The 23,474-nt window shown below is 37.7% G+C and overlaps 1 protein-coding gene across 3 annotated transcripts in view; it reads right to left on the bottom strand.

Annotated features, from left to right (window-relative positions):
• The window catches only part of KRAS (KRAS proto-oncogene, GTPase), a 27,580-nt gene extending 4,106 nt beyond the window's left edge, over positions 1-23,474 (bottom strand). The window contains exons 1-5 of one of the 3 annotated variants that reach the window (XM_042795424.1): positions 23,241-23,474; positions 22,108-22,125; positions 21,883-22,005; positions 15,507-15,685; positions 12,936-13,095 (exon numbers count right to left, since the gene is read on the bottom strand). In XM_042795424.1, the coding sequence (XP_042651358.1) occupies positions 12,936-13,095; positions 15,507-15,685; positions 21,883-21,993 (450 nt within the window). In that variant the 5' untranslated portion in view covers positions 21,994-22,005; positions 22,108-22,125; positions 23,241-23,474. The remainder of the gene's footprint in view (positions 1-12,935; positions 13,096-15,506; positions 15,686-21,882; positions 22,006-22,107; positions 22,126-23,240) is intronic. The other 2 variants (XM_042795425.1, XM_042795423.1) reach the window with 2 other exon arrangements.

The raw sequence follows: 23,474 nt of genomic DNA, 5'->3' as shown, positions 1-23,474 counted from the left end.
GGGAAGTCACCCCACAGGTGACTCCCTGCTCGGCAGCTGACCACGGATACCCCACAGGGCCAATTCCATTATTAATGTGGCAAGGAAAGTCATTTAGTGTCTTGCCCTCTTCTCCATCTCAAAGAGGGCACATGTTGTCCCACCTCAAACTAGAAAAGTGTAGGTACCACGTGTTTAGATTATAAATATGTAATTACCACAGAATGAAGTTGTGAAGCATTAGTTAGCTTTGTTTATGCCTTAATAATCTATGTGCAACTTTAAAAAGTGAACACAAATATCTGTAGCAAGAATTCAATATCAAAAACATAGTTATCATTAATCTACATATTCAGGTCATTTCTCAGGCTCACTGATATAGTAATCACACCACAGTTTTCTAAATCTTTACATATGCAAATCAATCAAATCAACCCCACGTTCCAATGATAAATTATTATTTGATAAATCATTTATTCAACTTATATAGTTAAAGACACATGGAACACATTACCTGTGGTGCTGTATTATGTACAGTCACTTAAAATCTCCACGGCTCCAATAGTTAAGCTACAGACAAAAAAGCTAATGTTTCTTCACACTGAGTAGTTTTAAATTTTTTTCAGGGGCAATTCTTGCTGCTCAAGAGAGATGAGCATATCTAAAAGCCTGATACGAACTATTATCAAGTACAATGTTATACAGTATACCTTGTAACAACCTAGTTACCTGAAACAGCCTAGCTTTCAGGTTGCTCCAAATTCCAGTCAAGTACCCATGTTGTCAGTCAGCCTTTATATTTAATAGTTTTGAGTACATTAAAATAAAATATCTTGATTCTTCACTGCCTTAACTCCTTACATTACCTTTTAGATAGATCAAAAATAGTTGTATAATGTTAATGTATCCCAGCAGCCAACTGCACCACTGTAGAACTGGGTGTAGAAATTCAGCCCTACAACTGGCAGGCAGCTTCCTACCTCTTCTCAGCTATAGTTTGCCTTCAAGATGCCAACAAAAATTAACAGTCTCTGTTTATTCCTCTATGCCTAGGTCAGTAAAAAAAAAAACAACCTGAAAGTGAACTCTGAAAAAAGCACAACAACAAAAAGCCAAAAATCACCCAATTCATTACTGCTTCAAACACCAAATGTTGATTAAATTAATATGCAAAGTCCAAACAACAGTGAGGTGTTAAACAGCTTCACTTACAAAGCAATGCTCCCAGTAAAACCTAAATTGATTTATTTAAAACCCTCACATTCACATTCATAAAACATTTACAAAAGTTGTGAAGTCCTTGGCAGCCTATCTCCCAATACTAACAGCTCACTTTTGCAAGATCTTGTAATATTTAAAGTACACTTGCAAATAACTTATTCTACATTTTTAAATATTACTGATCAATATAAAATTGATGTAGCATTCCTAACGGAAGAGTAGCCTTAGTCCCGGAAAAGGTCATGTCCCCCATGAATCTTCTGAGAATTAGAAATGCTCAGTATTCTTTTATAGAGAGCTGGTGTATTTTGCTTGTAACTTCAGCATTAATACATGAAGTGAATACTTAGCAATGTAGGGAAATGATCTAGAAGTAGTGACGGTTCTCATCGCAGCCAGATAGGAGGACAGTATTAAGAATCAATCAACAGAATAACAGTTTCATTCCTGGAACACAAGAATGGTCTAAAAAAATCTTTGCACAATGTTCTGCAAGACTGTTCACATTTCGTTACAAAACTACCCTTCAGTATTTCACACTCGTCATTAATGTGTTTGAAAAATACTCATTACGAGGGCAGTCATTGGCTTTTGGTGGTGTCTTCATGTGAGACATGCCTAAACAAAAATTGCAATTTAAATCTCTGAACAAGCAACCCCCCCTCATTAAACTGATTTTAGAATAAATACAGAAAAAACTTGACAAAGTAATATCCAGAGACTATTGTGGGCCTTTAAACACATGACTTCACAATTAAGGCGGAAATCTTTATTCTACCTAGTAAGGTGATGATCTTTTAAATATAGCACATGTTGCAAAATACTAGACAATTGACTTAGCTTTTGTTCTTGTATTTACACCTTTGTAGATCAAGCCTTTAAAATTATTAATTATGTATTTATAGTTTGGTCCTGCCATAATTCCTCTTAAATTCAGATAATGAATATAACATGACATACAAAACCACAGTTAGAATACTTGTGAATTGGAACTGGAGAACTCAAGATAAACTGAGGTCTTATACTTAAAATTTAATCCACAGACTGAAAAGTGAAAGTAGTGGATACTCTGTTTATAGAAGGTCCCTAAAGGCATCTGCTGTAAGGTCAAAGGCAGTCAACCTTTCTAGTTACTTCTTTCAGTAAGAAGAGGCTGCATGCAGCTGACTTTCCTCCCTCTAACAATGGAGTTACTGTGTGCAAGCTTTTGGGAAAGTGTAAGATGTACTGAATGAGTGCTTTAAATCCAGGCTCAGGATTAGAAACTGAAATTTTCTGTGCAGGCCCAGAACTATACCACACTGCCTTGATAAAGGTGCACTGATGGAGCTTGCTCCTGGCACTTCTTTTTCCAAAGGGCAACGCTGAGAGGCAAAAGGAACAGAAAAATCAGAACTGTTCCCACAGAAACAGCCTGCTCCTGGCCACGACCTTTCTCTGGAGCTCCACATGGTCCCATGACCATACAGCAGTCTGGGTATGTGGCTGCATGGTTACAAGCATGCATAAGACTTGGCAACTAACCTGGCTACCAATAAGAAACCCTAAATTCATAAAGAACTGGGAATTCCTTAATACCCTGGACCCAAAAAACAGACCCTTAAACAAGTTTTAAATTGTAGAAAAGGCTTTTTTTATATATGTTTTAATATGTAACACATATATACAGACACATGTAACAGTCACAAGGAAGAGAAATCATTTGTACACCTCTGTAGTACTATGGGAAAAAATCATTAAATTACAGCTTTAATCAAGAATTTAGAAAATTGTTAATTAAAATCTAGAACTTTTATCAAACTTTTTACTATTAACCCATCTCAATCTGAATTACATTATCTAGATGTCTAATTTATGCCCTAGAGAAACTTTTTGCTACAGTATGCTTTTTATGTAAAAAACTTCAATGCCTTCAAGAAAGATCTTATGAGGATTTTTATACCGAGTTTTAGAAATCTCTTCTTCCTAGTTGGAAATTACAAATGGAGCAAGATTTTATGTACTTTGTGCTTTACTGTGTAACAGCCAAAGGAACAAGCCTCTTGGAAAGCATCAGCAGTTAATGGTAATCTGGGTAGTCAAAGTTTTCAGTTAGTTTGTACAAGATTAATATAACTAAGAAGGCACCCCATAAGCAGCAAGATTAACTGAATATTCCAAGAGGTAGCAAAACACTCTGAACCATCAAATTTGATTATCCACAGACAAAAAAGGAAGATAAGTACTGTCTATCGTTGCACACTGTGTTATAATATTTTTGAAGACTAAAATCCCAGCTGACAGACTCACATCACTAGGTGCTGTTCTCCTTAGCTATCTGCTATGCAGCAGACCGAAATAATATGTATCTTCTTACTGAATGGAAAGTAATACAAGCCAGACTGTTTCAAATGCCAGACTTCTTATTCCACTAGAATCACTACTGAACTACAGCTGTACCACAATAATTTTGGAATATGCTTTCTCCAGCTTAACCTCCTAAATACAAAATTGCTGAAATGACTACCAATACTATGTAGAATTCACTTGAGTATAAAGACAAATATTTCCTCCTCTGAGCAGACTCTTGAAGTTCTAGAGTCTTATATCTAAGATTTTCTAAATAGAGTAGAGAGGGAAAATAAAACAACACAAAACAACAACAACAAGAAAAACACCACACAAAGCCAAAAATCCAACAATATCCATTGCTCACAAAAGATATTTCCCCCATCTGGGGAAAAAAAATAAACATGCACAAAACCCCAAAATCATACTTCTCTTGGACTCAGGCAGAAAGAAAGTAGGAAGCTGGTAGAAAGAAAGCATATGTTCACTGAGCTATCAAAAAGAATCTTAAAATCTGAAAAGATGCAAAATAATGAAAACCACAATTCCCATCATCCTGTTCTCCTTCTCCCAAGGAAGTACACAGAAAGGAAAAGCAGACAGAATTCAGGATCTTTAAAGACCCGGCATACAAAAAGAAATCCTACTTGAGTTATGGCTATGTTAGTAAGACAGCAAGAAACAGTAAAGTTGGATTTCAGATGGCTACAGGAAGTAGCCTTAAACAATTTAATTCATATTGCTGTCATCAAAAGTAATCTTGCCACGCTGCTGTTAGTTGTTTTTTGATAACCAGAAAAGAATAAAGCAAGGTATTTTAATGGCATCAATTTTATTGATATTTGGATGCGAGACTGGGGAGCTTTGTAACTGAAGCTATCAGTTTCCTGCAAAGGAAACCTTTGATACAAACAGTATCACAAAGGGTATCTTGTTTTTCAGGAACCTCTAAAGAGTTCTCTCAGAACAGTCATTCATCACTTCAAAGCTGAGAATATAAGAAGCCTGAGCAGATCTAGCAAAAACTGATACAAAACAAAATTTCTCCTCCCTGCCCCAGAAAGAGGAATAGGAATTCCTTTATTGAAAGGAATATTCCTACAGTTGTGACAGTCTCTTTAGGATATAAGTTGAATTCCACCACTTCTCTGCGAGATGTTCTGAAGTGGGAAAGAACACCTTGAAAAGTGAACAGTATTTCATTTACACAGTGGGAAATTACAGGTCATCCTCCTGCTGGACAAGTATATAAGAAGTAACAACCCACTCTCTGCACTGGTGCAATAAGTAGTAAAGAATTAATGGAATGGTAATGTATGCAAGGAGCTATTCTGCTGGTTTGTTCAAAAAGCACTGAAACTGATTTAGACTCACACTTCTTCCATATCACAGTTTCTTCTTTCTCCTCTTTCTTACAGTGGAGTATATGGATAAAAAACAATTTTGTGAGAATTTAGGTAGTGTTTTTTTGGTGTTTTTTTCATTCTTGTTTTTTGTTGATCATCCTCCCCCCTCCCCCCCCCAACCCCCATTCAGTTTTACTCCACTGTTGCTTCTTTCCCACCCCCTACCTCTTGTAAAAGGCTCTCTGAAAACTGACACCTTACCATTTTGTCCAAATCCGGATCACTCATTGCATTATAGTTGACAAAAAATGAAACCAATATATTTCTGGAAATGGTTAAGAATAAATTTTTTAAGCTGGGGAAAAACAAGGGAAAAACAGCACAGCATAAGGAAGGGCCTGTAAATTAAGAGAACCGGTACGCCAGCCGCTAGCTAAATGCTGCTTTGCTGGATTAGGAACCTCCTAAAAAGGACTATAAATAGGATGATCCTCTCCCCTCAGTTCATCAACCTGAAAATTCTATCAATATTCACTTCAACAACATCTTCAATTTATCTGTAATACAGCTTTTTCCTCTTAACTTCCTCACACTCAAAACTAGGTTTCTGTTTTGCAGATGGAGAACTCGATACACAGTCAAGATTTCTTTATAATCTACTTGTCAAAAACCCATGAAACAAAGCAAATCCACGGTACTTGAGTGTTTGTTAGGAATATTTTTCAGGACTACTATACTTGAAAAATGATTGGCTTTATATCTTAAATTATGTCATCAGTGAATCATAAAATGTCTGATTTGCAAGATGCTGTCAATCATTTTTATTTGTCAAGTGATTTGTAAAACTTACCCTGTTACACTATAAAACTTACCCTGTTACATTACAAGGCATTTTTTAATTTTCATGCACCCTGGAGTCTTTTCTTCTTTGCTGATTTTTTTCACTCTGTACTGTCGAATCTCTCGCACCAATGTATAAAAAGCATCCTCCACTCTCTGCATTGTAAAACACAACTCCTTAAAAACCACTTCGTTAACAATCGTGTCATATCGGGATGCCCGTGGCAGAGGAAAAAAAAACAACACAACAAAACCACTGAAATTATGAGCTTTACTTGAAAGAAATATATGGATCTCCATTTATATATTTTAAATGCTGGGCTTGTACAATTGCTGCTTGATAAATACTTTTTAATGCAATCAAAAGAGACCCTCAATTTATTGATTATCAATTACTGTGAATATCTACACTTCAAGCCCTCCTTTCTTCCTGTGCAAGGTAACACTTGGACAAAAAAAGAGAATTATTTTCTTCCATTGGGTATCATGCTGAAAATAACCCGCTTGTGTTACTGTATCTTTTCACACATTTTTGTCAGCATGGATACATTTAGCAGGCACAAAACCTTATTAGCTTGGTAACAGGTGGGGGTGGGGTGGTGTACTTACAAGCACACAGTTAACTATCCTTGGCCGAAGTGAGAACCTGTTACTGTTTCGGCAGGCAAAGAAAAGTAAGCTCGTTTATGTCCCTTTCTTTACATAAGAAGGTGTATTTTCTTTGCAAAAATTTGTGGAACAAACTAACAAAGTATAGAAAAAGTCTAAATAGGTAGTTTCCTAAGAGGTTAACCTTTTGGGAAATAAAATCTTCTAAGAATACTAAATTTTAGGCAACATAGTCTTTAAAACTACTTCCTTTACAGAGCAAGCACTATGCTATTAGATTTAGGAAAAAGGATATTTGAGTCATGGCAAAGTGCTTTTAAGAAGCACCTTAAATATATTATGTTTCAAAGTAACTTTCAAAAGTAATTACTGTAACTACAGAAGTTACTCTCCCATGCCATGTTTAAGAGCTCCGTTCACATCAACATAAAGGACACCCCTGATCTGTTCTCCCTGGGCCAGACTCAGGCAGCCACCAGCCTCCTGTGAGGGCAAAGGGCCTGGGAGTTCTGCTGCTCAGATTTTGCTCTGGTTGAGAAGAGCTCTTCAAGTATTCCAAGGATGATGCAGAGCTCCATGTTTTGATTCTTCGGTCTCACACCCTACCCTTCTGCAGCTCTGTGCTTAGGGTGCTTGGAGATGATGATACAATAAGCGTTTTAAAAGAAGTATGGGGATTGAAGATACTTTTAAGTGAATACAAGATGAAGAGGCACAGCACCAGCTTCATGTTATAGTATCTGTTATTTTAAACTGATTACATTTGTGCATAAACTTAAATTTAGATAAACCTGTTAGGATGTTCTTGTAATGAGATACAAAATGTTTAGCTGCACCTTTTAAAGGGGAGAACAAATCTCCCCTCTGCCTTACTGTCAATCTCATTACTTGTCTCCTCAATCAGATCAGAGTTGTCAAACTCATTATTTAAAAATAAAAACAGAACAGACTGATGACTGTGGAAAACAGTACAACCACTTAAGCTCCAACACTTCCTTACTACCCAAACACACAATCTGGGCTTGTGTTTGGCAGATTTTCCATAATTTATCTCTCCAACTCATCTTTATATTATGTCCCTAATAACAAAAACAGCTAACATTTACTGCCACAGTAAGTGGGTCATTTTGCATGAACCGTGCCATAGGTTATCACATTTAAGACTTACTCTTAACACACTGCTTCTTATCTGAGGGTTCTCTTGAGCCACGGCCACTTGAATTTAAAGATTAAATTAATTAGGTTTATTTCCTGGATTGTATTTCTCTGGTAATTAAATTAATTAGGTTTATCTCTTGGATTGTACTTCTCTGGTATTTACAATGTGCCCTGTTAGGATGTAGTTAAGTATTGATGAGGTGACAAGTCTTACATTCCACGTCTGAGAGGTTGCAAAATGTAAAGGAAACCATTAAAAAACAGCAAAATCCAAGTAAAGCTCATACTTTCATGTTTTGCTGGAAGGAATGAAAGTTTATTCCTGAAGAGGAAACAGTAAATATTGATCAGCTGCTACGTGCCAAAGCACAGGCTGTACAAGAATCAACATTTTCACAAATGTACTGTTTTGCAGTAGAACTATGTAATTTGATTATGGAGCTTTCACATGAATAATTAGATATCAATTCTTCAGTCAACGTTTATTGCCAACTTTCCCATCACCAGTATGAGCTGTAATTTGCTTTAGCAATGCAGAGAGAGGTAGAGACAGAGAGCGAGAAAAGAAATTGCTACTACTGCCACCACCAAGAACAGTTTTACAAATCCTGTTGGAAGAAATTACTCTGAAAGAAAATCTGTAAAGACACATTTGCTAATTTCATTAGCACAAGGTGACATTTCAAACAGCCAGGTGCCAGTCTTATAAACTTCAACCGTCATTTTAATAGCAATTTCTTTTAAGATTCTTCAGTATTTTTTCCCTAAATAAGCACGGACCATATATCTCAAATATGATTAATCAGTCCTTTTAGCTGTCAGAACTGGAAGCAAAATATCCTTTGGCAGATAATTAAAACTTCAAAATCTAAATAGCCCAAAGAACCCATGGCCTTGAGGCAAAATTTTCAAGATGCTTTTGAATCCTAGGAGACAGAACATTCAAGTTAAAATATGACTATGTGCAGAGAAAGTCTATTTCAAATGCAGACCAAAGTACAAACAGGAATTTTCACATGTTCCACTTACGTAAATAGCGCTTAAATGAAACTAATCAAAATTAGTCTTGACCCCTCAAAAGTGTTCTGTGCCTACCTTTATATACTTACTTTATCAGAGTTGGTCTCCTAAAACCAACTGTTAGACAACTAAAATCAAAATTATTCCTGAGGACACAAGCAAAAACAATGCTACTCACTTGCACAAAAGCACTCCCAAAATAAAACTTCACAGTGGTAAAATCAGCTTAGGCAATGTTATCTTATGATGGTTAAATACCAGACATATAGCAGTAACTTCATACTAAATACTGACAAAATCATGATTAAAGTTACAAAGTTAATCATTCCAAAATTAAGTACCAGAATTACAGCTGTCTGTTCTACCTGAATTTCAACTATTGTGCACACGAACCCTTTTTTTGCTGCACCAATTTATCTTTACCCTAGGTAAACAACAAACCTCTTTCCTCAGCATCCTGGAGTCATTCAGCACACAAGCTGGATGCCAGATGTTGTTTCACCATTATCAAAACTTTTTTCTTTTTTTCCTTGGGCCCTGTTCTTGGAAAGGACTAAGATTTTTGGAAACATTTTACCTCAGAATGAAAAAGTGACATGAAAAAACTCAACCCACGATGTGAAGGCTGATAAAGTCATAACTAATTGAAAACAAAGTTTTAAAATGGAACCTGTACACATGAACGTTAAAAATGGCTTGAAGTGAAACACGTAAAATATCATTAAACAAGTATGATAAATCCCTAAAATAAATGGCAAGTTTGTTCAAGCAAACTAAGTTATCACTTATTCATTCCTACATCTCAATTAAGATGCAAGAAGTTCTATAAACACTGCACTGATTACTTCATCAGACCAGGCACAGGTTCTCAACTTATTTTTGTCACAAGTTTGGGGCCTAAGATCAGACAACTGAAATAACTATAATGCTTTTTTTAACAGCATCCTTGTGATTTAGGTCAACGTCTTCATTAAACACTTCAAAAGTGTGTTTAAGTATATATTCTCAACAATGAGATATAACACTTTGGGGAATCCTTACAATAATGCCCATATATCTACTTTTCCTTTGAATTCAACACTACCAGGACAGTTGAAATGTTCCAAGGAAAACAAAAACTTACAGTCAAACCACATTTGGGGTACACACTTACAGCTCTTCCTCGTGTACAGGGACACAGAGGACACAGCCTTGATGGGGGATAAATCGAGTTTACCTCTTGTCTCTCATTGATACTGTTGATAATATTGTGAGCTATATGCTCATGTGGACAGGGAAGAATTTGAATTTAAAGCTTATGTCAAACAGAGAAAAGCAAAACCAGCTATCAAAATAAACCTAAGACATTCACACCCTTCTCCATAAGGATTGTGAAAGGATGAGCGTGATGCAACACGCCTTACATAACCACCAGTATTGACACGTTTACATTTAGAAATAGGACTATCACTATTTTTCATAAATTACATTATATACATTTCAGTGGTCTAGTTAAAAAAGTTAATAATCTATAGGTTTATACCAAAGTTGTAGGGCCCACTAAGCAAATGTTTCTCTGAACTCAATTATTTGTATGAAAATTCACACAGGGATTTGGCTTATAACATGATCCTCTTTTAGCAGTTAGAGTTTCTATCTTTATTGCCAGTCAGAACCAAATAGAAAACAAATACACTAACTTTTAGAACAATTTATTTCTGCATTTCATTTCAGTGTTTTTCTCTTTCCTATTTTTGACCTTGTCTATGAATTTTTGAAAAATCTTAAAAAGTGACTTAGTTGGAACTGAGATACCATTCTGCATGAGCATGCAATGTCACCATTTAAAAAAAAAGTATCTTAGCAATCAAAACAGACTACATGGACAACTCCTTTCCTTTTTCATCTCCCTTGCTTCCTTCCCCAGAAACCTTTCTGATTGTCTCTGAGCTCCAGCAGAAGTGGGGCACAGAGAAAGGCTGAAGCAAGAACATGGTGAGGGCCCCTTCAACACGGCACTAGTGATGTTTCAGTGTGGTGGGAGGTGTGTACAGGAAAGGAAAAGAAGGTTCCTACTTCTAAATAGTCATGTCAGAAAGTTACCAGACCACCAGCTGCATCTGTTCATACTTGGAAGTTCTGCATGTAATGAGAGGGGACCAGATTGATTTATTTATTTTTAGCCAAGGACTGAATTCCACACAATAAAAATATAGTCCATGGGCCACATGCAGCTCTCAAAAAGGTTTGAATCCCCTAATTTAAAAAGTTACTTCAAAAGAATGTATATATACATATATGCATATGTATTTTTATATATGACAGTGTGACTGAAAAATCGTAATATTTCAATGCATATGTATATATATACACAAACACATACATAAATATTTAGATGATCGTGCTGTAATTAATGATCAGGTTCTTCTTCCAAATCCCTTCTGACTTGTCACAAATATTTTATCAACACAGCATCTTATGAAGCAGCTTCATAACACAACATGTTATGACCAGCACTGAAACAATTAGCAACCATACCTTGTGGTTCCAACTTTTAGAAGCCAACATTCTCAAAAGAGTCTACTGGGTATCTTTATTTTTAAATCCATGAGACACCTTTAGGGACTTGTTATCTGTATAGGGTGTAAAGCTCAGCTTTGCAAAACAAAAGCCAGTCAGCTCCCTTCTGTAACATTTCAGTTGGCACTTCCAGAACTATAAAGTCACAGATAAAAGGAGTCAAATTATAGAATGACAGTTCATATATGACTGATCTATTGTCCTCTGAAACAAGTACAAACCTCCAGCAAACCTCTTAAAAGTCTGAAAGATAAAAAAGCAGATACTACGTTGTGTAAGCAGAGATTATAAAACTGAACAGGAGTGGCGATTTTTGAGCATGCGATTTTGTATTGGCCAGGCACGGTGGGGCTGCTTGTAGAGGAAGGTGCAGGTGGGGAGAAGAAATCTTCTGAAAATACACCATCATATCCACACACTTTTCATAAAAGTGGCTATGCAAAAAGAGTATTTCCTCAGCAAAGTCTGACACTATTTTATAAACAGGCTGAACAAAGTAAAATCTAGATTTTTAGTACAGACCTTCCATTATTTCAAGCCTCAAACATAATTTCTGAGTTTTTCCTTTTTTATCCTAACATCTCAATGACAGCCACTAACACAGGACCTTCCAAACAATAACACTGTGATTATTCAGTCCACTTATATGCCACATTCTTTAAAATACTCATGTGGTCTAATTAATTCACCCATTAAAGTTGTGTAGTTCTGTTTTTTTAATCCTACCTAATAGAGACTTCCTCTATTGACAAAAGTTAGCATTCCTTTGATTCCTCTGTAAAGTTATACTAACTGGTCCAGGCGTCAACTTGTCAGAAACTTGGATAGGTGTAGCAAATTTGCAGTAATAAAATTTTAATTTCTTTTATCCAAATGTGACATATGTACTGTCTATGAGGAAATTCAGACAAGTGATGCAACCGAACCTATTTAGCAGTCACACTGAGCAGTTAGTTACTCAAATTGCAGTATTCTGCTCTTATTTGCCTCCTTCTGCTACACCTAATTCCTGATTCATAACTCGCACGTAACACTTCTGATTATCCAGGGAGTACGAGTTGTTCAGCCACTCAGGACTGATCCAATTTGTACTGATAGTAAGCCTTAACTCTTACAAAAAAACCCTACAAGTCAACGTTTTGCAAAAATAATGCTTTCTTCCAGAAGTACAGAACCAGTTTCTTCTGTATCTGTAGATCCTTTCTGCTGGATGCATAGGGGTACCACTGTGCGCACCTCTGTCCTAGCAAACCCTGGGAGAAGCACTGCAGGGACCCCAATTGCTGCCTCTTTCACCCATACCAGTGGGGTACAATAAACCAACAGTGAGCTCTAAGGTCTTAGAAGAGTATCAGTTTACACAAGCAGTTAATCCAGTAAATTCAGAAAAGACATGGTCAATTGCTTAGCTATAAAAAAGTATATCAAGCATGTCCCACTAATGCCGAATCAATGACTCAAAGAAAAATTCCTTTTGTTATTAATGAAAAGACTTAAGAGAGAATAAACTAATTAGCTGTTTGTCTACTTAATCCTCTTGCCAAAGAAAAAAAGCATTTCACCTCTAAGTAAAAGTGCTTTTTATTCTATTAAAACCTATCACAATGCTAAGAATGCTGCAACCGTCTGACAGTGGAGAGTAACAGCAGGCCAGGTCTCATTCTTTGAGTTTGCGCAACTGAAGCGAATCACTCATTAACAAACAATTACCAGTTGTCAGTGAGTTGTCAGAAAGAAGAGACACCACAAGAATTTCTACTCTGAAGAAATACATCTATTGATATGACCAAGCAACTGTCAGTGCCTAGAATAATTATCATAATGTTAATTCAGATGAGAGCTCTGCATCTGTATCTGGTAAGTTTTGAGCTTTACCTGTCTTGTCTTTGCTGATGTTTCAATGAAAGGAATTCCGTAACTTCTTGCTAAATCCTGAGCTTGTTTTGTATCTACTGTTCTGGAAGGCAAATCACATTTGTTTCCTACTAGCACCATTGGGACATCTTCAGAGTCTTTAACTCTCTTTATTTGTTCTCTAAAAAGAAGAGAAAAAGACAGATTGTATTTAACAAACATTAATATTAATAGTTTATATGGTAGATTTTAAAACAATGCATAAAAACTGAACTAACAGATTCCACCATCATTCTTTATATTAATTTACTGTACATACACCATTAGAAGCCACCAAGAAATAAACTGACTAATCCTGTCACCATCAAGTTTATTATCTTACTTTAACAAAACAAAACAATATACATGGTTGAAATTTTGCAAACTACTATAGATTTTGATGTCACTACACTTTTTTTTACGTTTTCTTTTGTTTTTAACAGCTAATGCCAGAACAAGCCTAAGAAGCTCTGGAATAAATCTTACTACTTATCTCTCATACTCAGCACTCATAATACTCAATTCATTTGTGAAGATAAAACAGTCAAAATTGCTATGCCTGCTGTCTAAAATTTGGTTTGGTTTTGGGGGTTTTTTAATTAAAAACAGCACTGTAAACTCTGCATTTAGACAAGGGCTTTTAAACCTTGAAGACCACTGGTCTAGTTGTCTACAAAGAGACATCTGGTAAGAGAGTCCTTTCAAATATTAGTTAGAAAGTATCTTGAAATACTAGTTAGAAGTACTTGTCAAAAATCCCAAATAACAATCATCAATTTCATTACTTTTGCTTTCCCAAATAATCTAAAAGTATGTTTCTTAACCAATATAGTCACTATTTTCAGTTATTCATTTATATGCCTTCAGTTTTAGTCTGCAAGGCCATCCACAGGTGTGTAAATGCACAGTAGAAACTCCAACATTCAACTCACAACTTTCTTTGAAATTAACTGGGAAGGCCACCTTATGCAAATCTGCAACTCTCTCTTTGAAAAACTCTCTTTAAAAAATTTCACATAAAAACCTTTACACTCCTTCCTCCCCTTATATCAACAACTCTTACCTTTTACCCTTCTTCCTCTACAACCAGAGGAAACCCATTTGTAACAATCTGGTTAGATAACAGAGTTTATGTTTTTTCTGAGAGCAACAGATATGTTTTTTTTAATCTGCCATCCCTGCTGTGCTAACTCTTAACTGTTTCTTCTTTTTCTTTTTTTTAAGGTCACCAGTACCAATACATTCAATTAGAACATTTTATATATAATGAAATGTATACAAAGGCTGACTAGCTCAATTTAAACATAAAAAAGAAACAGTCCTGGAACAAAGTGCTCACATTCTCAATACTGATCTCTCCCTAGATAAATATGCAGCAATTTTGCCCCTCTCATTTGCAATAGTACTCCCGTGATTCCGCAGCTGCTCCAGGGAGACAAAGCAGCAGTAAACTATTTCTGTAGGTAGGCATCTACTGGTTTAGCTACTCACATCAGCACACAACACAAGCAAAGGAGCTGACTTGCTGGAATACAGGAGAAAAATGAAACGATGTGATCAGGGCAGTTACATGTGCTGACTTCGATTACCTCGAACTGTTGTGGTATCCCACCTTCAATGAGGAACAGTAACTTCTGTTCATGACAAAAATGTGGAACTTCAGTTTATGAGTAGGTGACTTAGTGGGCAATATTGATAGCAAAACACTCCTCCACCATACAGCAACATAGATCTGACAGCATTGTAAATGCCTAACCATGAATTGCTTAACATTATGTGTTTGGGGCTAATCTTAATCTGATGCTGCTAAACTCAGTGATCTTTGGTGGGATTTGCATTGCCTTCTAACAGAATACCCAGGGAGCATTCAGTATAATAGTAAGCTACTACTAAGTTATATCTGATATAGTATCAAAATTAGATCTGGTAAGGTAATCACCAGAGACTGCTTCTATATCTATATTAGCGTACCTGGCAAAATAAGCATGAGTTGAAATTTTTAACTAATTATTTTAAAAAGAGAGAATATGAAGAAACTAACAACAGGTTGCTTTATAGCATTCATCCTGGAGCTCTGATTTTGTGCATCTGCCCTTCTTCAGCATCAGGGCTCACACATGTTACTCTTCTAGTAACATTCCACAGGTCTGTCTTCTCCAGCCCCAGAACAGAAGTTACCAACTGATGTCATTGTCTGTACAATTTCAATTGCATAAGTTTTTCCATTTTTGCACACAATTTTATCTATGGAATGGGCAGAGTTTACCTTTAGATAATTCTTAGCTATAAATAGGCAGAAATACTAAGCCACATTAGTTTACATCACAAGAGCTTTTGGATATTTTGTCTGCCTAGCTTGTAAAGGAGGCAGCAGATTTTTCTGATTACCCAAAATTCCAGACCTACAAATGCACAAATAAGTTGCAATTTCTCTTATTTGTAAATTTTCCCTTAGATGCTATTTCATAAGAGATCGTTCTATTATCTAATGGAAAAATAAGCAACCTATCTACCTAATACAAGAATTAGTTTATTATCTTTCAATATACACACCTATAATGGTGAATATCTTCAAAAGACTTTGTATTGTTTATAGCAAATACACACAGGAAACCTTCCCCTGTTCTCATATATTGGTCCCTCATTGCACTGTACTCTTCTTGACCTGCTGTATCAAGAATATCCAAGAGACAGGTTTCTCCATCAATTACTACTTGCTTCCTGTAGGAATCCTAAGAAAAGAAAAAAACATAAACCTTGGTTAAACACAAACAAGTAAGATTTTGAACACCTGTAACTCTGGAGATACTAAAGCTGTTTACTAGTAATCAAGCATGACTGAAAACACTTAAGAGTTACAAATCCAACTTTACAGATGGATAAATGGAAGTAGGAAAGTAGGTTCCCGTATTTACATGTATATAGTAATCCAGAAGTGGAAAGAACACTGAAAGGACATGTTCTTATCCGTATTCTGAACCTTCAGTGAGTAACAGTGCATGTGTGCACACACACGCAGAGCAGCGTTCTTATTTCTTATTTTGCACAAAAGGACAAAAAAATACAAGCATCTTCCCATTGTCTCCATTAATAAAAGAACTGAAGAAACTCATAATCCTGATTTTAAAAGGTTTGACTTTGTTTAAACTTACTCATTTTTCCAAATTTTTTTAAAAAGTACAGTTTGACCTTCATTCTATGAATGGTTATAAAAGCGCTGTGCCACAACAATGTACAAAACAACAGAATAGAAAGAGTACACAAGTACGACAACTCCAAAAATCTATAACACTGAAAAATAAATTACGTACAAAAAGCGTTCAGTGTTTGGGACAGGAAATCTGTTTTGTATGCCTAGGCAGGTGCATATAATAATATCTGTTATTAAGTTATCAAAGTTGAGTTGATATATTTGAAGTTCAAGCTTTTTAGCTGAGGCAGACCAACAGGGTCATATAAAGCCCTGATAGGTTGTTTCACAGAGATGTTGGAACAAATTATGTCAATGCTACCAATTCAAAGTTTTTAAGTCACTGATTCAAGTGGCTAAAATCTGTGCAAAGTCCCAAGCAGCTAGATATTAATGTCTACTTATGGCTCTTTTTGGTGCTAGGCTTCTAGGAGTACACAGTTTTAGCGACAAGAACACAAGCATTGCTCTCCCAATAATTTCTATAAACATCTATATATCTGAAATAAAGCCATGTCAATGAGCTTTAAAAATAGGTCATTGCACAGTGCCATGAATTATTCTCAGCAAACAATACTTGTAACAAGTAAAAGGTATAAACACAAAATCTTGGTATTACCTTTCAGATCCCTTAGCTAGAGATTAACACAATATTGCCTTTGTTCTTTTTAACACTATACAGAAGTGAACCTAAGGTACTGGGAAGGGAATTAAAGAATTAAAGTTGCAATTCTAGCCAACTTCAAGATTAATTCAGTATGACCTTCCTTCCTTCGTACCCATTTTAAAGCACAGTACACCTACTCCTATGTACTTTCCATCTATTTGTACTTTTACAAAAGGCTCTCCTTTCCTGTTGCTTACTCTAAAAACCAAGCAGGAGGTAATTGTATAGAATCCGTATCTTAAACTAAACAACTCTGTAATCACACATTTATCTTGAGCCTGGATGACACTTAACAGTATCAGGTAAAACCATTTTGACTGTTTACCTTAAAGATAAAAGTTTACCTCCAACATGATTTTGGAACTATTTATTTCACTGAAGTGCAAATTCAGTGTTCGAGTAAGAAGTAGGTAACTTAGTTTAGAAGCATACAAGCCATGTTTAAATATTGATACAGATAAGGCAGAGACATAAGCTCCAACATGTTTTAAATAGAATATTAACCTTATCTCATTGCTTAAAGGAAAAAAACAAACAAAACAACAACAACAAAACTCAACCCCCCAAAGGACGCATCTTTATTCCATTTCATCTAAATTCAATAGCAGATCCCCCATGTCCTAGGATATCTTTATCAGAGTTCACAGTGAAATACTAGAGGAACTTCTATCATTATACGAGGCATATTTACAAAGCTTTCATTTTCTCCTCTTGCAATCTGACTGCTAGTTTAAAAAATATGAAAAACAGTTCTTGAAAAGCCTGTACTATTCCTTTACATCTTAGCACTTCAAAGAAAAATTCCCCTCAACTGAGCTCTAAACAAAAGCTTCAAGTAATTTTCATCAAAGAAAATAATTTTTAAGAGAAAATAACTTTTAAGAAATGCTGGCTTTAGCATGCCTACCATGTTAGCAGTAGCAGCAAGGATGCACCAGCCTAAAGCACAGCACAGGTACAAAAAGAAGGAACGCTTTGAGATGATTGATAGTTGATTCGCCCACTTCTGGAGAGAAAATTTTGTCACTAACTAGAAAAGGGATTTGAGGTGGAAGGAAAAGAAGGACATGGGAGAAAAATTGAAGCTTCTGATTTCCTTCCAAGCTACTGAAATAATAAACACTTTGCTTTTTTGCCCTTTCTCCCCTGCCCTGCAAAACATCAAACCCGAAATCACATTTGTCACTGTAGGAAAGAAAAGTGAAGCACCACATTAAAAGCTCAGGCTACTGGGACCCCCACCCCCATCGTGGTGAATACTAGTGTAAACATACCCAAGATAAAATTTGTTTATTTAAGCATTACCATACTGTAAAAATTAAAGTCCTGCAAAACAGAATGTAGGATGTAACAAAAAGTTATGCCACTATACTGCTTGTAGCACTTCTGCTTCGAAATGCAAATGCAGAACCCAAAAGGCCAGACTCCCCTTCAACAAGAACAAAAAAAAAAAACCCTCTAACCTATAAATTTCATAATTTCTAAAAAATGAGTAGCTTTACTGCACATTGCATTCATTATACTGCAAATCTTCCAATGAAGAAACATCCAATATAAAGCTATTAAGTAAAAACAAAATACAAACTAGAAGTTCATTTCAAAGTAGTACCTGATTCCAAGCATGAATTTGCAATTTTCCCCCAGTATATAGACTCAGCATATCCATATAACAAAGTTTTAATTTCATTAATCATTTAACCTGCTTTTATTGGCCTTTCACATGCCATAAAAATCAGCATGGATTACGCCAAAGGAGTAATAATTCCATCTGTTCACAAGCACTGATAAGAAAATGCGATATGAAATCTCAGCTATACGCTACATATGGAATTTATCTAAAAAAACCCCACTGCTTAATAAATCTCATCTAAGCAAGTAACTATTATTTTGTAGAAATCCATTATAACAGTAATTTCATGTTAAAATATCACAGCTACTGAGACTAAACTATTACTAAATACAGGTGGAAATTTCACAGGTGCACAGGTCATTTAAGAACACAGACTTAAATATGTGTATTCCTAAATCAGCCGAGGGATTTTGCTAATCCAATTGAAAAACCTCTGACAGGCAACTAGGAAAGCTGTTCTTTCTCTAAGACGTTTAAAAGATGACATACATTTAGCACTAAAACGTGCTGAAGGTGTAGAAGAAATAAAATAAAAAATTTTTAAATTACATTATCACACGAGAGATCACAAGTACGGATTTAACAAACCTCGACCAGGAGAGGGCACTAGTCCAACTGTTCTGTGTATCAGGCCAGATTTACAAGCATTAGTGTACATAGTCTAAAAAGCACTTAAACTTGCTTAGCTATAAATCTGTGCTTGGACATCTACTTCAAATAAGAGACGAAATTGTGAAATGCATATAAAGCATATATATTTGACTAACAGTAGCCAGCCAAACATGCATTCATTTTAATTCCTCCCCCTTCCCCTGCCATCATCTGCTATGCTCAGATACAAGTAAATAAAACACTCAAGCAGGCCATGAAACTTGACATTTTCCAAACAAGTTATTTGTTGAATCATTAAGTCTATTCCACGGAAAACAGCAACAACATTAACATTCTAAACGCATCTGTGATTAAGTAACTAGTATAATTTTTCCTCTCTTCAACTGCATCATGTCTTTACAACATAAGAAATTTAGAAGTGTTGAGTTTCATTCTGTTATCACAGGAAAGATTTAAAATTATTCAGTAACTGTGTAGTTACAGAATCCACTATAGACAAACACCAAACTCCCTTCTCTGTCTACCCCAAAATATTTAGCTTGTTTATTTATCTGCAAGGGAAAACGAGTATTTTGGCAACAGCCGTATGACAATGAAAGAAACAGCAGTAAGTGAGAAACAATAGTAGTGACACTACTAAACTATCCTAACTGTTATTGTTTACCAGTCAAAGCAACTTTAGCCTTATTTCTTCACACTGCATAAAAAACACTCTACAGCTATTGTTTCTTGATCAGCCCCTACCACCACAACTGCATCTATACAGGAAGCACAATCAAGCAAACTTTCTCAACCAAATGGGATTCTGCCCAGGCAAGGACTGAAGCACTGAGACCCAATTACAAGTCCATTCTCTGCAACCTGTGTGCCACTCCAAATCACAGACCACTCTTACTGCAACTGAATTATTGCTTACCTACACGACTATAGCACTGTGAGTGCACACAAGGTGATTTACCAGGTGAGTAGGAAGATACAGTCTCCATCCTCAAAGTCTCAGAATTCACAGGACAAAAATGGTAACTAGTGCTCAGACAAGAACTTGTTGCAGTTGCAGAAGATCAATACTGTTGCACGTGACAAGTTGGGGATGCTGGTAAAACCCATTCGGTTAAAGGTTTCTTTCTTTCTTTCAGAACATACTGATTCTGGACCACAGCACAGTGTTACAGTCATCCTGCACACTACCCAGTAAAAGCCGCTGTTCTGGGATTTATGTTCTTTCTATAAGGAGCTAACTGTATTTTCATTTTATTATTTTACATTAACATGTATTTGGTATTCCTCAAAAATAAATACTCATCCTGTTGATTAGCAAAATCCCTCAAGTGATTTAGGAATACCAGCATTTAAGTTTTTGTGTTCCAAAATTGTTTACACAGTTCTGGCTTTGTATGACAACTTATAACACAGAATCTCCACAGTACTTTTCGTAATGTGTAAACAGACCTATAGCTTAAGAGAAACCCAGATAATTATGAACAAGTATCACAAAGACCAATGTCCTCCAAAGTTCCTTTTGCAGGAAAAAGTAAAATCCCACTTTACTTGTTCCTCTCAATGAGTTTTCTGGTTTTTAAGCATGTTTTGGGTGGTTGTTTTAAGATTTCCATCTTAGTAACTAAAAGAACTGCTCTCCTAGTGCAAGTCAAACTCTTCCTCCCTCCACAGGTCTATTCACAGAATCTTCTATAAGCATACATCAGGTTACTTGGCCATGCAGCAGAGATACAGGCACATTAATGTGAACTCAAACTCAAGCCAACACATCTCTATTTGGGGCACATTAACCCAGGCCTGTACTTTGCTGAAGTGAGACAGCTTCTCACCATTTCAGGGCACTGGCACCTTTTGCTTATGTCTACCTGAAAATGACCACATAACCATTTTCCGAGTCACAATTTTAAGCCTAGACCTAAACCCCTGTGATTCCTTCAAGTGAGCTTGGAACTGCCTCATTGTATAAACATACAAATGAAGTCATGAGCTACAGAGCTTCAGTGTTGGGAACATAAAAACCTTGGGTAAATTATAGTGTCATTTCTCCTTTTATACCATCTGAGGTTATTAAATACAATGATCCACAGGAGATTTCAGACAACACTAGTATTTTTCTTATATTTAAAAGGCAGAGCTTGACTTCTCACTGAAAAACTTTAAAATATCACAACTTTTCAAGCTTAAATAGAATTTCAGATTTTGAGGAATTGTGCCATGTATTTCAAAGAATACATTATATAGGAGCTACCTTATAACATTTTTTTCTAGATACCGAAACACACACTGGTGTGGTTAAAAAAAAAAAAAAAAAAAAAAAAGTCAGGCTCCAAATTTTTACTTCATTCACCATAACATTCCAGGTCACGCTTCTCACCATGTGAAACAGATCCTAATGATAGGAGCTGAGAAAGCTTGACGCATACATTTCAGAAGAACAAATTTTCCTTCTTGATATCAAAAAGGAAAGTCACATTTAAGAGGTTGCATGCAAAGCCATAATCAGTTTCCCCAGGCATTTTCAAGTGAATTTGGCACTCTGTCACCAAGATCCTAAAAACATGCATCCAAACTGTCCAACAAAACATGGCAATTAACACCATACTACAACTGAGCAAAATTGTTAATTTTTTACTGCAGCTGTTGTTCCACAGCCAGATCAAGCAGCACAGCGATTTCCTCTCCAGTGCTGGTCTGATGCTGACCATTACTTTTGAGCTGTTTTTATTGTAAAGCCTTGTTCTGTGTTTTTGTGGTAACTGTCCAAAAGTAAGCAGCTATCATTATTAGTGATAATATCTCTTCACAAAAAGTATAAGATGAAAGTGTTTACCTCTATTGTAGGGTCATATTCATCCACAAAGTGATTCTGAATTAGCTGTATCGTCAAGGCGCTCTTGCCTACACCACCAGCTCCAACGACAACAAGTTTATATTCTGTCATTTTTTAGCAGACCTGATGACAAAGAAACCAACATTAAGCAGAAAGAGTCAGGCTCCAACTAATGAGGATGGTGTTGGTGGGTTTTCATTCAGTATCACGTTCCTTTACTATTACCGGAAAGCAATTGCCTCCCTGAAAGACAAGACAAAAAGCTATGAGGGAATGATGTTTCTCAAACAAAATTATACATAGGAAACATAGCGTGGGCACTAAGCTGAAAGGCACCGATTACAAAGAGATAAAAAAAACAAGGATATGCTAAATTCTGAAAGAGATCAAAGAGTCTTTCTTGCGGGGCAAAGACTGTGTTCGCTGCTTTCTCCCACAGCCCCGGTGACTCTGGGAGACCCCCCGGATTTTTACAAAAGCTGGGCCAAACCGAGCGCCCCTCGGGCTGAGCCACAAACCCGGGAGCCCGCCTCCTGCAAACGGCTGTGCCGGGACAGGCGCGGCTGCGAGCACAGCTTCACCTGACGGCTTCACCACCGCAATTTTTTTTATTTATTTATTTCCCCAGGCGAGCCCAGCGCGACCGCTCCCCGAGCTCGGCCGCGGGGCCAGCGGCGGGACCCCCCCAAGCTCCCCGGGGGCTCGGGGTGCCGCTGCCCGCCCCGCCCCGGCTCCCCTCAGCCAGCAGCCAGCGACGCGGCCGGGCCGCCGAAACTTTCCGGCCCGGCGCCTTCGGCCCCTCGCACGGGGATTTTAAGGATTTGGGAGGAGGGGAGGGGGGGGGTTAAAAAAAAAAAAAAAAAAAAAAAAAAAAAAAGGACTAAATAAATAAATAAAAAAATCTATGAGGAAAAGGGGAGGGGTGGGGGATTGACTCGGCATAAACCGTGGGGTGCCGGGCTCCCGGAGGGCGTTGGCCACCTGTCCCGCCGCCACCTCCCGCGGCCGCCCGGCCGCCGCCCGCGCCGCGGGGAAGGACGGCGGAGGGGCGGGCGAAGGCTGCTCCGGAGGATGCCGGCGGAGGGGAAGCGGGGCAGGGCGCAGCCCCGCGGGCGGCAGCGGGACAGGCGCCGGGAAGCGGCCCCTACCCGGCTGCCGGCGATTCGACCCCTCCGCGGAGCGACGCCGGGAGGAAGAAGGGGGAGGAACGGGGGTGCCCGGCTCCGGGGAGCCGCACCGCTTCCCCCCCTGCCCCACCTCGAAGGGGTGGGGGGGGGGGGGCGTGGGGTGGGGGGAAGAAAGCCGAGCGCGGCGGTCCGCCCCGGTTCAGCGGGGTAAGGATAGAAATAGGCGGGTACCTGCCTGGCGCCGCGGCAGGAGCACGCCGGCGCCTCCCTTGCCCGCCCCGCCGTAGCGGTCGCTCCGCGTCCCTTTCCGTCCCGGTCTGAAATGGCGGGGGACGGGGAGGGCTGGGGCTGGAGCTGCCGAGGGAGCCGAGCGCCGAGAGGGTGGATGGATGGATGGATGGATGGATGGACGGGCGCGATCGATGCGCTCCGCGCTCCCCCGCCCCTTGCGGCAGCCACGGCTCC

Source organism: Tyto alba, unplaced genomic scaffold (assembly GCF_018691265.1).
Source record: "Tyto alba isolate M040663 unplaced genomic scaffold, T.alba_DEE_v4.0 Super-Scaffold_21, whole genome shotgun sequence".
In the NCBI taxonomy this organism is placed as follows: Eukaryota; Metazoa; Chordata; class Aves; order Strigiformes; family Tytonidae; genus Tyto; species Tyto alba.
This window is presented reverse-complemented; position numbering and strand designations above follow the sequence as displayed.